Source organism: Bufo gargarizans, chromosome 6 (assembly GCF_014858855.1).
Source record: "Bufo gargarizans isolate SCDJY-AF-19 chromosome 6, ASM1485885v1, whole genome shotgun sequence".
Classification (NCBI taxonomy): Eukaryota; Metazoa; Chordata; class Amphibia; order Anura; family Bufonidae; genus Bufo; species Bufo gargarizans.
Genome location: NC_058085.1, coordinates 97,008,963 through 97,027,529, shown reverse-complemented (window position 1 = coordinate 97,027,529; position 18,567 = coordinate 97,008,963). Strand labels below are relative to the sequence as shown.

Below are 18,567 nucleotides of genomic sequence, written 5' to 3'. Positions count from 1 at the left end.
TCACCCACTTGATGGAAAAATATAATATTCCATCTAAAGACCTTTTCAAGTATCTGCAAATTAGACATTTGGTACAAACCTTTAAAGTACCTTGTTCAAATAATGATACGGGTAGATTAGGGATGGATTTATTCAAACACGTCAAGTAATAGAGGTATCTCTAAAGGATATCAAATACTGAAAGAACCTAACATAGATCCTCTCTCCCATCTTAAAGATAAACGGCAATCAGACCTTCAGTCTAATATCTTATCTGATCAATGGTTAGAATCATTCACCATTACTTCTAAGCTGTCTAAAAATATTGAACACTTTGAAACTGCAAAAAAGATAATCTACCGCTGGTATTATACTCCAGTGTACCTGAATAGATTCATCCCTGACATACCCCCCACATGCTGGAGATGCTAACAGCATGATGGTACACATATTCCACCTGTGCGTTCCACGGGACGCCGGATATCCTTTTCTGATCCAGATTCTCTGACCGTAAGTGGCTAAATTACATCAGACGCCTGTGATTCTTTGAGCTATAAAGAAGGCACCATTTTAAATGTAGGTGCGCTCTTTTTTATCTAGGTGCCCACATGTATAATGTGCTTTTTCCATCAGACCATCATCTATATGTTTGAGTAGTTTAGGTTCATCTTCCTTTGCTTCTGGCTAATTCCCCTGATGAACCACGTGGACACCGCCACCTGGGGAAACGCGTTGGGAAGTGAAGAGTTCAGCAGGGACAACCAGGGTGCTTCAGGATTTAGCCACCGATAAGTGGGGTCGCCCCTTTTCGGGGCGGGTGCTCTGCTTTTAGGCAGGGAGAGCGGTAGGGTCACCCTAGGAATAGAAGATCTTCTACACCCCCTCTTATCAGCTGTTACCCCTGAAGACTGGCTGGGCTTAAGTGAATTGTATCAAGTAACCGTGAGTTATGAATCAAAACTAACGGTGTTGCTCTGCATTGTTATGAGTATCTTATATGCTAAATTCTCTATCAGTATGTTTTAAAGCATGGGAGGAAACCAGAGCACATAGGGGAAACCCACACAAACATGGGAAGAACATACAAACTCCATGTAGATGTTGTCCTTGGCCGGAGTTGAACCTAGGACCACGGCTCTGTAAGACACCAATGCTAATCATTAAGCCTCTGTGCTGGCCATAATTTCCTTTCATAAAAGGAAATTAGGAAAAGTGTTTAGTCGGAGTGAGTCTGCTAATTTGCACATCTCTTTAACCAATTAAGAAGCTGATTATTCATGAAATTTTATCTGATTTAACAATAAAAATATTTTTTTTTCACCAGTATTTTCTGTATGAATTCTGTGAGCCTCGTGATTCTGTGTTCGAAAAACTGATAGAGATATCTGTAAGTATTTCTAAACTAAAGATTTTTCCATTAGCCAGTGGATACATATTGAACTTGCTGTTTTTTAAAAATATATATTTTTAGTTAAAGAAAATGTTCAAATATATAATTGCAAGATAACAATCTATTTTCTTTGAAGGTTGTTCATGTCAAGAAAATCCGTTTTCTGAACACTCGTCTTGGAACATTTAAAATCGATGCAGGCACTGTCTATAACCAACCAGGTACAGATGTGGATGCACACTAGCAAACTAGAATCTATTGTTCAGGCACCTTCTCACAGAGGAAGGTGACTAAAATACCCTAAGATGGCCAGCCATAGAGAGTGTGGGTAGAGGTCACAAGCGCTCCCTATAGGGCAGTGAGAAGCGGACTGCTGCCATGACAATGGGGAAGCATCTGGCCCTTGTGTTCTTGGTATCAAACCCAACACTATAATGGGGAACCTAGTTTGACCTCTACTATGGACCCCCCTCTCCTCTTCTAGGTACTGTGGGGTTTCTCTCTGGTAGGTAGGATAAGTGAGCGCAGTACAGAGGCAAAATATAAGTTCTTAACTCAAAACGTCAGTGTTTATTCACACTTGAGGCAATTGCACAAAACAGCATGTAACTTTGCAGTCTTGGTGTTAATTCAAACATAATGGAAAATTAGTATATAAAGGACTGGGCACACCTCTGAATATTGGGCCACTACGTTTTATTAAGGTATAGTACAATAGTAAGAAAGACTTAAAGTCACATACGTTTAAAATTATTCCCTCTTAAACAGCAATCGCGAATAGACGAAAAATCACAATAAATGAATCAGCTTACAAATTGTATAGAATTTCATAAAAAATGTCATTAAAAAATTGTATCGAAATAAATAATGAGTTAATATAACAGCGTGATCCTCTAAAAATAGCAGCGTGAGCCTCTGAAACTAATAACAGTAATAACCGGGAGTAGCAGCAATAATATCAGCAAGAGCAGCAGAGCAAGTTCAAGTTCGCAACACAGTCCCAATTAGCAGCAGTAGACAAGGCACAGAGTCTGTAGCTCCTGTATATCGCACACTATGATACTGGTTGACACAGAGAAAGCTGAACTGATGTGCAGCGGCGTCCCGCTGTATACCTAACTTAGCGGTGTCCCGCTCAAGGTAGGTATATAAGTGTATTAGTCACACCGACCTCAATGTCGGACTGGTCTTACCCAGACAATACAACCACGGCCGTCCTGCAGACTTCAGTAGAATATTTGCTTTGTCTCCAGCAGGTTGTTTGTTTGCCGCGTGGTGGATCTCTGCTTATGAGCCCGCCGGCTCCGGACTCGATATAGTGTTGCCTTCCACGCGGACCTTTAAACAAATGCTCGGCACCAGTCTTTCTCCTTCTTTATGTAGTGCTCTATCTTTCAAGAGATGGGGGGTCTGACCAGACGTGTTTCGGGGTTGGACTGTCCCCTTCTTCAGTGGTAATCGGACCCCCCCATAAGCCTCTTTTATATGGTCACAGTGTTGGAAGCAAAACCCGGCATGAATCACGAACCGGAAATGATCTCAATGATTCTATTTCTCGTATATATGTCACTTTCCACCTTTTAATGTATCAAGTGTCGGACACAGTGTTTCATTGTTTTCTAACTTTTCCACTGTGTATCTGTCCATACAGTTTTAGTTGTCTCTGCAATGTTGCCCTTACTGTGTAAAACGCAGCTTGGGTTGCTGCGGTATATATGCGTTTATGCTGCTAATTGCCGCCTTGAATCGCTAAATTCGAAACAACTGTATATTCAAAGTCCAAATAATCAACATCAACGTATTAAACGTTGCCATAAAAAATCTTCAGAATAGAAATGTTCGGAATGGAAATATGTATCAGGATATATATAAAATATTCAGAATAAAATATTCGGAATAAATCACTCAGAAATAAAAATCTTCGAAATAAATAAATAAACAAGGATAAAACCATCCGAAACAAAGATAAATTGTTCAAAGTGGGAATATTCGGACTAAAGAATAAAACCATTTGAAATAAGGATAAATTGAACATTTCTTTCATTAATGCAGCATCATTCCATATTTAGCACACATTGGAATTAACATGCACCTATACTGTGAATTTATAAGTGATCATAAGTAGTTAAAAATGGTCAATTTATTAAAAAAAGGTCAATTTATAAAAAAAAAAGAAGTGGCCTCTGCTGGGACATACATCATAGATAGCTGAAAATTGGGGGGTAATTAGAGTTCATATTACATATTATGCTCGTGTCAAATTCATGTGTGGGACCCGCAATTCGTAATACTCTAGTGCCATGATGGAAGGAGGCCCACCGCCAAGGGGGAAGCCCACTGACCCGGGAACCTGCTCGGTGGAGGTCACCCTCGGAGGGAGGCCCCCACCTGGCCCTACAGGAAGCCAAATAGCTTTTATTCCGCATTTAGGCCTCCCGGAATCATGGTCTCCATTTTAAAAATCCTCTGTGTCTCCATCCTTGACATCTTGCTGATGTGGTTCCCCCCTCTCCAACTTCTGAGTACCTTATCTATAGCAGCAAATTTTAAACCTGATGGGTTGCTATTGTGGGCAGTTTAAAAGTGTTTGGACAACGAATGGGTTTCAACACCTTTTTTAATGTTCGCTTCGTGTTCTGCAATACGTTTTTTCAAGGGTTCTTTTAGTCCTACCAATATATTGAAATTTACAGGGACATTCTCTGAGTGGCAGGTTAAAATTTATTTTATACTATGTCTGAACCCATTTGTTGTTGAAATAACCTCCTTAGTGTGTTTGACAAAGGAGGTTAATTTGCAGTTACAACATTAACCACATCTAATAAATCCAATCAAGTTGATCCATTTTGTAAAGACGAATCTTTTGGCCTTTTTTGGTCTTCCCTGACAGTTGGTGCTATTTTGTTACCCAGGTTGGGTGCCTTCGTGAAAACAATTAGGGGTTTAGGAGGAATAATTGTCCCCACAATCTTATCTTTTTTTATTATATCCCAATCTTTATATACAATATTTTTTACTTTCCTATGGTCACTACTATAAGGTAGTATCATTTTTAGTTTATTTTCTTTTTGTTCTTTATTATCTGTATCCTTTTCCATAAAAAATTCTGCTCTCTCCATGTTCCTAACTTTATTTAAAGCTGAATCTAAATTTCTTCAGGGTATTCCTTACCTAAAAATTGTTTCATCTTCTCTGCTTCTAATTTAAATTGTTCCACTGCTGTACAATTGCGCTTCAACCTCCGAAATTGGCGCTGAGGAATGTTTATAAGCCAACTCGGTAGGTGGCAGCTGTTGAACAAAATATAACTATTGCGCGATGTTGGTTTTATATACGTACAGGTGTTTATTGTTCTGTTTTCAACGTAAATTTTTAGGTCTAAAAACTCTAGGTTTTCTCTACTGTTAGCACCTGAAAACTTGAGGTTAAAAACATTATCATTAATGGAATTTCAAAATGTGTTAAGTTGCTCGGGTCCTGACCACCAAATAAAAAACACATCATCAATGTATCTCTGCCAGAGCACCAGGTCCGTCCCCAGTCTGGGGGCCATGATCTGGTCCTCCCACTCGGCCATAAATAAATTGGCATAACTGGGGGCGAACCTGGTGCCCATGGCAGTACCCCGGGTTTGTAGATAAAAAACGCTGTTAAAATAAAAATAGTTGCGAGTTAAAATAAAGTCCATACCTTCAATTAAAAACTTTATTTGTTGGGCTGTCATTCTTCCTTCCTGTATTAGTTGTTTCTTAGCGGCTCATAAGCAGAGATCCACCACGCGGCAAACAAACAACCTGCTGGAGACAAAGGAAATATTCTACTGAAGTCTGCAGGACGGCCGTGGTCGTATTGTCCGGGTAAGATCGTTCCGACATTGAGGTCGGTGTGACTAATACAAACTTATATACCTACCTTGAGCGGCACGCTGCTAAGTTAGGTATACAGCGGGATGCCGCTGCACATCAGTTCAGCTTTCTCTGTGTCAACCAGTATCATAGTGTGCGATATACAGGAGTTACAGACTCTGTGCCTTGTCTACTGCTGCTAATTGGGACTGTGTTGCGAACTTGAACTTGCTCTGCTGCTCTTGCTGATATTATTGCTACTACTCCCGGTTATTACTGTTATTAGTTTCAGAGGCTCACACTGCTATTTTTAGAGGATCACGCTGTTATATTAACTAATTATTTATTTCGATACGATTTTTTAATGAAATTTTTTAATGAAATTCTATACAATTTGTAAGCTGATTCATTTATTGTGATTTTTCATCTATTCGTGATTGCTGTTTAAGAGGGAACAATTTTAAACGTATGTGACTTTAAGTCTTTCTTACTTTCTTGTACTATACCTTAATAAAACGTAGTGGCCCAATATTCAGAGGTGTGCCCAGTCCTTTATATACAGATTTTTTACACGTTTGAGTAGTGGGGTGATACTACTCGACTGTGGGCACCCCTGTTTGGTGGTCCAACAACCCTGTGCGTCTGACTACTTTTTATTGATAATGGAAAATTAATATAACAAAAGTCACCTTGCTGGTAGTTCTGCCTCCAATAATCCACAGCAGGCTTTAGGGGGCCTGTTTTCCCAGCGTGCGGCTCTCAGCCCTCCAGCACGGCACAAAGCCTCAGATCCCAAAAACAAAGACATCTCTGCTGAACCCAGCTGCTTATTTAAGAACAGCCAGGTGCTGTCAAAACCCTGACCAGCATTTAAACTCCGGTCCGGTATTTGACCTCACCTGGCTGGAAACAAGCCCAGCCACACATGCTGGGAGAAAAAAGGCCTGCCTTGCCAGACACAACCCCTCACTGTGTCACAGTACCTAGGAAAGGATTTATCAAAACTGGCTCAGTTGCCCTTAGTGACCAAATTCCACTTTTCATTTTCCAAATGAGCCCTGAAAAATGAAAGGTGGAATCCAATTGGTTTGCATGGGCAACTAAGCCCGTTTGCCTTTACACCAATTTTGATTTATACTCCCTATAGTTCCTGCAAGCCTCCATCTTCACTGGCAGAGTCATAAACCAGCCACTCCTGCTGTGGGCCTATAAATTATGGCAAAACTTTTTAATTTTCTTTAGCTGGGTCTTCCTGGGTCTTTAAAGATGGCACCCGCTCCTGAGCGGAGCAGACACCATAGCCAGGGGTTGCTGCTGTTCCAATGCTAGTGCATTGGAGTCTAAGAAAATAGCAATTTAATGATTGCTTGTTATAGTTAATAAAGTTTTTAAAAATACAAAAATTGAAATCACCCCCCTCCCTCCCCCCAAAAAATAAAAATAAAATACACATCATGGTTATCACCACCTGCGAAAAAACCCATACTATAAAAATATAAAAATATTTTCCCCATATAGCAAATGGCAAAACACAAAAAAAAAATCAAAATGTCCGATTTGACGGTTTTGGTCACTTCATTTCCCACAACAAATTAAATAAAAAGTGATCAAAAAGTTGTACACACCCCAATGGTATCAATGAAAAGTACAGATTTTGCCCCAGGAAAAATTTATGCTCGCACAGCTCCGTAACTACAGGGGTCAGAATATGGCAACAAAAAATTACACATCGAACGTTGCTATTAAAAAAAAAAAATATAACACTGTGGCGGAATTGCTTTTTTTTTTTCCAATTCCACCCCATTTGGATTTTCTTTTTCATGCTTCCCACTACATCATATGCAATATTAAATGACTTAAAAGACTTTAAAAGACTTTGCTTTGACAGTACAACTCATAACTCATAATTTCATCATGGTTTGTTCTTCCCAGATCACAGATTTCTGCAGAAATGGGCAGTTATCACAGATCCAAAAGACACCAGAGCGGGAATAAAAGGTTTTGTAAAATGCAACTTGTCTGTAGTAACAAGAGGAGATTCCATAGCAGCCCCTCCATCTACTGGCAGCCAGAATGATGATGTGGAAAAGTAAGTGTAATCCAGATTTGTGTTGTTTTAGCACAATTTAGCATAAGAGTACATAGGTCTGACAGTCTCCTTTAACCTCCTCCAGATCGCCTAACGCAGGGATGCGTCCTGCAGGCGGCCCGGGTTATTCCTCGTAGACGCATCGGCGCGCCATCTTGCGAGAGGCGAGATTTTGCGATCATTTGCTGGCAGGCTGTAGATGCGATTTATTTTTTACCCCAAAAAGGTATATTAGACGCTGTTTTGTTAACAGCGTCTAATATACCTGCTACCTGGTCCTCTGGTGGTCCCTTTTGCTTGGATCGACCACCAGAGGACACAGGCAGCTCTGTAAGTAGCACCAATCACCACACTACACTACACCCCCCCGTCACTTATTAACCCCTTATTAACCCCTGATCACCCCATATAGACTCCCTGATCACCCCCCTGTCATTGATCACCCCCCTGTAATGCTCCATTTAGACATCCGTATGTGTTTTGCAGATCCGCGGATCCGCAAAACACGGACATCGACAATGTGCTTTACGCATTTTGCGTATCCGCACATTGCCAGAACTATATAGAAAATGCCTTTTCTTGTCCACAATTGCGGACAAGAATAGGACATGTTCTATAGGCTTACAAAAAACGCAGTGTTCGCCCGATCAGGCCTGATCTTGTGCGCACACTTGCGTTTAGTCCACCCCACCGCAGTGAATTTTAATTTTTTTCTGATCACTGCAAAAACACTGTAAAATCGCTGCAGCGCTATAAAGATCACTTTTGAGGGGCATGGCGAGTTCATAGAGGATTTTTTTTTTTGGCACAAGTTAGCGGAAATTGATTTATTTTTTATTTTTTTAGTTTTTTCTTACAAAGTCTCGTATTATACTAACTTGTGACAAAAAATAAATTCTTTCATGAACTCGCCATACACCTCACGGAATCCAAATGCGTAAAAATACCCTGTGAAATCCTAAATGTACTCATTGAAATTTGGGCTCCTTTGCGCATCTTGGCTGCAAAAAAGTGTCACAAATGTGGTATCACCGTACTCAGGAGAAGTAGGGCAATGTGGTTTGGGGTGTATTTTTACATATACCCATGCTGGGTGAGAGAAATATCTCAGTAAATTGACAACTTTGTATAAAAAATTTAAAGAGTTGTCATTTACAGAGATATCTCACACACAGTATGGGTATATGTAAAAATACACCCCAAAACACATTACCGTACTTCTTCTGAGTACGGTGATACCACATGTGTGACACTTTTTTGCAGCCTAGGTGTGCAAAGGGGCCCAAATTCCAATGAGTACCTTTTAGGAGGGCATTTTTAGACATTTTGGTTCCAGACTACTTCTCACGCTTTAGGGCCCCTAAAATGCCAGGGCAGTATAAAGACCTCAGATGTGACCCCATTTTGGAAAGAAGACACCCCAAGGTATTCCGTGAGGGGCATGGCGAGTTCATGTAAAATGTTATTTTTTGTCACAAGTTAGTGGAATATGAGACTTTGTAAGAAAAAAAATAACATATTCCGCTAACTTTTGCAAAAAAAAATTCTATGAACTCGCCATGCCCCTCACAGAATACCTTGGGGTGTCTTATTTCCAAAATGGGGTCACTTGTGGGGTATTTATACTGCCCTGGCATTTTAGGGGCCCTAAAGCGTGAGAAGTAGTTTGGATTCCAAATGCCTAAAAAATGCCCTCCTAAAAGGTATTCATTGGAATTTGGGCCCCTTTGCGCACCTAGGCTGCAAGAAAGTGTCACACATGTGGTATCGCCGTTCTCAGGAGTAGTAGGGCAATGTGGTTTGGGGTATATTTTTACATATACCCATGCTGGGTGATAGAAATATCTCTGTAAATTGACAACTTTGTATAAAAAAAAGTAAAAAGTTGTCATTTACAGAGATATTTCTCACACGCAGTATAGGTATATGTAGAAATACACCCCAAAACACATTGCCCTACTTCTTCTGAGTACGGCGATGCCACATGTGTGACACTTTTTTGCAGCCTTGGTGTGCAAAGGGGCCCAAATTCCAATGAGTACCTTTTAGGAGGGTATTTTTAGACATTTGGATTCCAGACTTCTTCTCACGCTTTAGGGCCCCTAAAATGCCAGGGTAGTATAAATACCCCACATGTGACCCCATTTTGGAAAGAAGACACCCCAAGGTATTCTGTGAGGGGCATGGCGATTTCATGTAAAATAAAAAATTTTGTCACAAGTTAGTGGAATATGAGACTTTGTAAGAAAAAATAAAAATAAAAAAACATTTTCCGCTAACTTGTGCCAAAAAATATATATTCTAAGAACTCGCCATGCCCCTCACGGAATACCTTGGGGTGTCTTCTTTCCAAAATGGGGTCACTTGTGGGGTATTTATACTGCCCTGGCATTTTAGGGGCCCTAAAGCGTGTGAAGTAGTTTGGAATCCAAATGCGTAAAAAATGCCCTGTGAAATCCTAAAGATACTCATTAGAATTTGTCCCCCTTTGTGCACCTGGGCTGCAAAAAAGTGTCACACATGTGGTATCGCCATACTCAGGAGAAGTAGGGCAATGTGTTTTGGGGTGTATTTTTACATATACCCATGCTGGGTGAAAGAAATATCTTATCCAGCATGGGTATATGCAAAAATACACCCCAAAACTCATTGCCCTACTTCATCTGAGTACGGTGATACCACATGTGTGACATTTTTTTGCAGCCTAGGTGTGCAAAGGGGCCCAAATTCCAATGAGTACCTTTTAGGAGGGCATTTATAGACATTTGGATTCCAGACTTCTTCTCACGCTTTAGGGCCCCTAAAATGCCAGGGCAGTATAAAGACCCCAGATGTGACCCCATTTTGGAAAGAAGACACCCCAAGGTATTCCGTGAGGAGCATGGCGAGTTCATGTAAAAAGTTATTTTTTGTCACAAGTTAGTGGAATATGAGACTTTGTAAGTAAAAAAAAAAAAAACATATTCCGCTAACTTGTGCCAAAAAAAACGAACTTCTATGAACTCGCCATGCCCTCACAGAATACCTTGGGGTGTCTTCTTTTCCAAAATGGGGTCACTTGTGGGGTATTTATACTGCCCTGGCATTTTAGGGGCCCTAAAGCGTGAGAAGTAGTTTGGATTCCAAATGCCTAAAAATGCCCTCCTAAAAGGTACTCATTGGAATTTGGGCCCCTTTGCGAACCTAGGCTGCAAGAAAGTGTCACACATGTGGTATCGCCGTACTCAGGAGTAGTAGGGCAATGTGGTTTGGGGTGTATTTTTACATATACCCATGCTGGGTGAGAGAAATATCTCTGTAAAATGACAACTTTGTATAAAAAAATGGGAAAAGTTGTCTATTACAGAGATATTTATCTCATCCAGCATGGGTATATGCAAAAAATACAACCCAAAACACATTTCCCTACTTCTTCTGAGTATGGCGATACCACATGTGTGACACTTTTTTGCAGCCTAGGTGCGCAAAAGGGGCCCAAATTCCAATGAGTACTTTTAGGATTTCACAGGGCATTTTTACGCATTTGGGATTGCCCACAGGGGGGGGCTGCTGGACACTGAAGGCGTTAATGGCACGGGGCAGTGGGAATGATAGGCAGAGTACTGGGGTACAGGGACTCTGCAGTACAGGGCTCTGCTGGGCAGGGTCAGTCCAGCACTGAAGGTGTTAATGGCCACTGCAGAGTACTAGGGTACAGGGACTCTGCAGTACAGGGCTCTGCTGGGCAAGGTCAGTCCAGCACTGAAGGGGTTAATGGCAATGCAGGCAAGGATAGCAGGGGTTCAGGGCATCAGGGGTAAGAAGGAGGCAGGGCAGGGAAAGCGATACTTAGCCAATTCATGACTCGGTCAGCGCTGCCTCTTCCTGCTCTCTCTCTCTCTCTCTCTTCTGGGGCTGCCGGGGATCTGAGCGCTGCTTGCGCTTCCTTACAGGTGGGTTAGGGTTGGGACAGGTCGGGAGTCACTCCTTTAGCGCAGGGCAGCTCAGCCTAGTCCACGTGAGCTGGCGTTGTGATATGATGTCACCGCGCCAGCCCGCACATCCTGGAGCACGCTTCCAGGCGGGGGGATCCTTTGATCCTCCCGTCTGTGAAGATAATGCATACCTCTGGCACTGTAATTACAGCGCCGGAAGTAAGCTGCACACAGGGACATGGGAACTCTTTGTTCCCATGTCCCTGTTAGGCACACCATCTCCGGCACTGCCGGAGATGGTGACAAAGTGCAGAGGATCTTTATTGATCCTCTGTCCCTTGAAGAGGCCGAAACTGGACATAATTGTCCAGTTGTCGGTCTCTCCCTCCCAGCAGGCACATTCCAAGGGGGGGGGGGGGCAACCATGGGAGTTTATGGCCACAGTTTAACTGTATATATATATATATATATATATATATATATACTCATAGATGCTTGGGGCACATCTATAAATATATATACACATAACTACATAGATATAAAACTGGGGATCTGAATGGGCAGCAATAAGCCCACCTTCACATATATATTATATACATAGAGATGTATGCCGACAAGGGGGCATACATACATCTCTATGTATACACCTATGCCACCTGGACCGGCCCATGCAAAAGGGCCAATATATATGCATATATGTAAGGGCATATATACATACTTATTTAAATCTAACACTTCCCTTAACAATAGGTTATAAGTATCTGACTGGAGGGGGTCCCAGCAATCATGAGAATGGTGGTTTCCCTTTTGAATGGAGTGATGGTTGAGCATGTGCACTGCTGTGCCACTCAAAGTCTATAGGACTTTGGAAAATAGCTATCTTAGTTATCTCTAACTCACAGTACCAGGCACAGTTACTATATGATGTACTGAGATGTAGGACCAAGGGCCAAAAATGTAAAAGACTGGAAAACCCCCTTTGGTCCAGTAAATTTGGTCCATGTGCCTGCTGCATTTTTAGGCCCTCATGTGGCTTGGCTGACCTGAATTCACTGACTCATAGTGATGTCATGGTGCGGTGTAGAAGGAAAATCCACACTGAACACCGATGGGAAGCGGCAACAGAAACTAGGCCTGAACACTGGGGAAAGGGAACTGGTCACCTCCTAGAGCAACCCTAATGCTAGTCCTGACTAACTATAAGTATGAACAGGCCTCGATGGTAGGGAAGTTCATACACCGGAACCTAGGGCCCTAACACACCCTGTAGAACATTGGTAATAGTGTCAGGACTAGAGACGACCGGTTCCTCCACCAGAAGGATGAACCAGAATCTCCCTCAGGCCTAAAAACAAAGGAGAGAGTAAGACAAAACTTACTGACATGTTCTAGCGCGGGTCCACCTGACCCCCAGAACATCTAACAACAAGTTTTCAGTGATGTTCAAGTAGGTGTCCACCTGACCCCCAGAACATTACTCAATGAGAGGTGACAGTGATTAGCAAACTGGATCGGCAGATAAGAAACCAGTGGCAAGAATAACCACTGGAACAACAGCACAGGTAAACTTGTTCCCTTTTTCTGCCGCGGCTGCTGGAAGGAACACCAGCAGTTCACACCACAACAACTGGAACCCATCAATATGTACAGGAACCCAAACAGCATACAGGACACAGTACAAACAACAAACACAGAATCCAGCACACCAGTAACTGCCTTGACCCCCATGCAGACAGGATACATGGCTGCCCCAGGCAGAGCTGCTCACTGACTTGTTGTTTCCCCTCCGGGGAACCCTGGAGCCCTCTCACGAAGGCACAGACAGACAGGGGAGTGTCTAGCATCCATGCAGGACCAGACACCCCAAAACAGACCAGACATGGAACAACAACTAGACATACAATACAAACCCTGAACATAAACCACACCATACATAGAAACGGGTAAGGTAGGAAGACATGGTAGCAACGGGATGACATTGATTCTCGCTAGGTGGCCCTAAATAACTGGGCAGATGGAATACCCAGGACAGGAGCATAGCTCCAGCACCAACAGAGGCTGGAGGACAACTAAACTCCAGGCTACCAGCCACAGGCAATATAAGCACCTAGTGACCACACCCAGCCAGGTAGTTAACCCCACAAGCACCAGACAGGGAAGGGAAACAAACCTTAAAGGAGAAGTGTACACACATGCTGCATAAACTACACGTTGCCCCAGGCAACCAGCATGCACGGCAAATGTGTCACGGCAAACAACACAGAGACCGAGACACAGCTGTGACAAGTGATTTATGATGCTGTGAGTTCCAGACTGACTGTGGGTCTAATGTCCCAAATTAACATGCTGATGTGAGTTGAGGGATGTACATTTTTGGTTGGGCTGGAACTCGCAGCATCCTAGATTACTAGGATGCAATTGGGCAATACACAGACCCTATTTAATGGGCTGCACAGGCTCATGTGAAACTAACCTACAGAAACTATGATATGCTAACATTAGAATCTTACTGTATTATATAATAAAACCAAGAAATGCAAATGTCCTAAAATTGTTGTCTCCACCAGGAATTTGCTACTCCCCAAAAGGATTCCAGCTGAGAGGCCATGGTCAAAATTAAGTGTTAAAATCTTCAAGGCAGAAGGACTTCCCAGTATGAATGATGGTATAATGGGAAGTTTCTCTAAAATGATGGGAGAGAAGAAAGTGTTCATTGATCCCTATGTCCAAGTTACTTTTGCTGGACAGCAGGTATATGCTATTACAAGAAAAATGACAATGGATATATGACTAAAATGAATACAGTTGGGATCACCACTCAAAATTGCTTTGAATGGTCATTCAGAAGGGTGATCTTCACAAAGAAGGTGGCCAGTATACATAGCATATGATGGAACTGAAAGTCTGTCAAAGAAAATCTAGTTTGGATAAGGGATAGTCTTCTCAAAAAGGTTGTCTTTTGGAGAGGTTTCCCTTTCACTGTATATATCAGACATTAGATGGAAACACATTTTGGGATTGTTAATATGCCCTCAATGGACCATATATAATTTCAACATTTGCAAAAACATCTTGATTTCTAATGTTTTATTGGTAATTTAAGCTACTTGTGGCTTAGACTACAGGTTACTTTCATTTGCATCTTCCGTTTTTACATATGCGCTATGGACTTGAAAAATCTGGTGATCTTGTAATATCCGCGCATAATTTCATATGACATCATTTTTTTTAAAACTTTTTTCCTTTTAGGGAGAGACTTCTGTAGAAAGTGACACCAATGCACCAGAATGGAATGAGCAAATCAGTTTCATTGAGCTTTTCCCACCTCTGGTTCGTAAAATAAAGATTCAAGTGCTAGATGATGCTACTACTGGAGATGTCGCTCTGGCCACTCATTTTATTGATCTTCAGCAAATATCGGACCCGAGCAAAAATGGTGAGACTGAATAAATTTACAAAATATAATATAAATATAATATGTAGAGAAAGTTAATACAAACCACGTATTGCCTCTTTTGCTGGCTAGACTATTTTTTCCATCACATTATACACTTCTTGTTTCCATGGTTACGACCACCCTACAATCGATCAGCGGAGGCCGTGCTTGTTCCTATAGTGCGCAAGCGCGGCCACCGATACTGCATTGAAAGGTGATTGTAACCATGGAAATGAGAAGTGTATAATGTGATGGAAAAATGAGTCTAGCCAGAAAAGGAAGCAATATGGATAATAACAATACATCAGTAAGTGCCTTGTATAAGCTTTCTGTACATGATAAATGCTATGTCTGAAGTGACACAACCCCTTTAAATAATCTGCATATAAAAATGTAATGGCTCACGCTGATGATAAATTTGGTGTGCAATTAGATCTTTTTGTCTAGCTTTAAACCACCTGTTGGTTGCCTTACTTTACAATAGAATTTTGTGTCAAAATTTTGGCAAAAAAATGGCTTAAGACCCTCCATGTTTTGGTAAGTTACGCTCATTTTCTGCCAAGCCACATTCATTAGGCAAGCTTAGTGCATGAATCTTTTCTAAAACTAGATGACAGATTTTTGTCACAGGGGCTTGGCACTCTGACATTAAGTACATGTGGGTCATTATGTGAATGATAGAATTGTTCTATTTTGGCAAGTACTGGCAATATAGAACTTGTAAAAGAGTTTTTCATAAATAAGTGGGTGTTTCATGGGTGGGAGTTCAATCTTTGAGAACTATAGGCATCTCAGATGCTGATGGTTTAGAGGGGTTCTAGGGTGTCATACCACTACACGTATGGTCTATCCCAACTGTATACTGTTAGTGTTTTAGTCTTGAATAACCCATTTAAATCCCCTAGATCTTAGCAGCTGACATGGATCTAAACAAAACCAAATTGCATTATACTTGCTGGATAAGTGGTTTTCCAGTCTCGATATTGATGGCCTTTCTTGAGGATAGGTCATCAATATCAGATTTGTGGGGATTCAACACTCCTGCAATCATTCGGCAGCTGCAGCCACCAGAAACAAAAGAAGATGGAGCTGGAAGCAGATAGGACATCAATGTTGAGAGACTGGAAACCCCACTTCATAAAAATATGTATTAATTCTACAATGTATTATGTTTAGCTGGCTTTAACCCAACTTTTGGACCTACCTGGGTCAACTTTTATGGATCTCCGCAAAATTATACCTTGAGAGATGTCCACAAGGATCTGAATGAGGGTCGAGGTGAAGGAATATTCTATCGTGGTCGCATTCTTGTGGCTGTGACTCTGGATATTTTTACCAACAACAACATTCAGGAGAAGAAACCACTCCAAGCTCTGAAAAATGCATTCAGTAAGTTTAAAATGAAGAAGAAAAGCAAAAAGTTAAAGGAAAAGGAGAAAAAGGAGAAGGAAAGTTCAGCTGCCGAAAATGCTGAAGATGCAGAAGGTGAACAGAATAATGAACAGCCTGATGCCGTCACAGTAGAAGTGGATGATATCCTTCCTTTGCCAGAGGTACGTATTCAAGACACAAGGTCAATCTATATATTTGAGTCCAGAAGAGCCCAAGGGCCTCATAGGTCCACCATACAGTATATGAAGAAGTGAACCAATCTGATTCCCACGTCGTGAACAGAGAAGAGAGGCAGTGGATAATATTTTAGCTATGTGATACAGTGTATAATAGCAATATATAAGCATTCAACAAGCTTCCAGATGGTTAGCGCAGTGAGAAGTTCTATATTGTATCATAAATACCGCAGCACACCGAACTTCAGTGAAACTACACCCTAGATCTCATTCCCATATGGATTGAAAAACACATGGGGTTTCTGGGGAAGACACCAGTATATTTGCATTTTTTTACGGTCTAAGTAATAAAGAAATAACAAAATATCTAAATTGTAATTACTTGTAAAAGTTCTTACATGGAATGTGAAAAAGAAATGTGATTTTTTTCAAAAGGTACTAAAACAGAATCTCTCATAATGTCCCTCACAGTAAAGAATATTATTGGCAATCCAGTTAGTAAAATCCACATTCACTACATGTTTTTGAAACCCTAGTTAGAGCAAATGGGGACATTCCAATCTCCCCTTATTCACAGGAGTAAGAGAGTTTTCATAGGCACGCTGGCTCTTTGGTTCTTCCACACGAATCTTATGAGCAGAATTTGAATCTTATTTATAAAAAAAACTGTTAGGGAGCAGAATTGGTAGGTTCCTAAAGTAATAAGAAATATTAGGTAATAGCATCATTTTGGCTGCAGAAACCCAAGTGATAGGCAATTTAGAATAGTGTTCGGTATCATTCTGGAAAGTAGACAGGTAACTAACTGTGATTGGGTGAGTCATGTTTTTTTCTATAATAATGTTTGTGTCTTGTGCCCATTGTTTGTTCTGTAGAATGCATTGGGTGTTAAGGAAGAATTCCTTCTGTATGGAGTATTCTTTGAAGTTACAATGATGGACCCAAGTATTGGGAATAATCGAGTAAAATTTGAAATTTCTATCGGTAAGTCTATAGGTAATGTCTTGGTTTTTGCTGCTAATCCAATATTTTTCCAACAATTTAAAGGTCTTTATATAAAATACACAGATTCAAAACCAAGTGACTTGACATACGGTAATATGAAGCAGCAATGATACCGTCTTCAGTATCACAACTGCCTTAGGGTGCCCATGCACCTTCAACAGCTTTCCGCTGAGCACTTGTTTGACCGACAGCTATCTGTCTCAACTCCCTCTGCCAAATGTGTGTTTTTTTAATGGGAGAAAGACATTGACAGTCACCTATTCTCCTGAGAGAACACAATTCAATCCGCCTGATCCTTCTTGCCCCTGACATAACCTGTCAGAGGAGAGTCAAAAGCGCCGCACATACATTACATTGTCAGCTGGTCTCACAAAAAATGGTGACAATAGTCTATTGTGTATTGGGGCCCTAACAGTTTGTGTGGCTACTCTAGAGATAGAACAACTAAACAGCGATTTGTGTTATCTTGGACAAAACAATCATATTGAGGAACATCATGTCTCCCCATCTGTCAGTTCGGACCAGATTATGTCATAGCAAGTTAATTAAACAAATGCAAAACCAGTTCACTAATACATACCTACAGTATCTTTACATGACTATTAACAGCTCTGGTACTTCTAACAGTATATTAATTAGTATGTTTATCTTATATTTACTTTTATTGTTTAGGGAACTATGGAAAAACTGCAGAAATGATCACAAAAGCATCTAAAAAGAAAGGAGATGCAGTCCCAGAAGAGCGTCAGGGCCTGCTCGATGCTAGTTCAGAAGATGAGCTCAGTGTGGACTTTGAGGGAGACTCAATTAATAATGACCATAGAAACAAGTCTGTAACCCCCCTGAAGACGCCAGAGCATACACAGCCAGACGGGTAATATAAGCATATTATATTTGATATACACTACTCGCAAAAAGTTAGGGATATTTGCACTCTAACCTTTACAGGTGACCTAAATGTGACCTTCTCTAAACTTTTAAATGAACATGTCCAACTGTTCAATGTGTCAGTACTTTTTGCACAACTTGCTGTTCTCTAACAAGGAGCTTAACGGCAAAATTCGCATAATTCACAATATTATTATTAAAAGTACTTTATTAAACCATGCATATTAGAAAGGTTTAAAAACAACAGTGCAGGTAAGATGGCAACATCACTGGAGAGGACAACATGGGCAATATCATATATCAGTAAGTTATCAAAATACCAGAAAAAAAGTGCAAGTGCAGACTGTGAGGTTACCCATAGTGTATCTCCATACTTTTTTTTATGGTATTTTGATAACTTACTGATATATGATATTGCCCATGTGGTCCCCTCCAGTGATGTTGCCATCTTAC

The 18,567-nt window shown here is 41.0% G+C and overlaps 1 protein-coding gene across 1 annotated transcript in view; it reads left to right on the top strand.

Annotated features, from left to right (window-relative positions):
- Positions 1 to 18,567, top strand: part of LOC122941727 (fer-1-like protein 4) — a 178,720-nt gene that overhangs the window by 60,629 nt on the left and 99,524 nt on the right. Inside the window, exons 10-17 of the mRNA XM_044299133.1 lie at positions 1,304 to 1,366; positions 1,506 to 1,590; positions 7,147 to 7,303; positions 13,785 to 13,968; positions 14,467 to 14,653; positions 15,830 to 16,206; positions 17,097 to 17,205; positions 17,899 to 18,100. Of these exons, the coding sequence (XP_044155068.1) occupies positions 1,304 to 1,366; positions 1,506 to 1,590; positions 7,147 to 7,303; positions 13,785 to 13,968; positions 14,467 to 14,653; positions 15,830 to 16,206; positions 17,097 to 17,205; positions 17,899 to 18,100 (1,364 nt within the window). The remainder of the gene's footprint in view (positions 1 to 1,303; positions 1,367 to 1,505; positions 1,591 to 7,146; positions 7,304 to 13,784; positions 13,969 to 14,466; positions 14,654 to 15,829; positions 16,207 to 17,096; positions 17,206 to 17,898; positions 18,101 to 18,567) is intronic.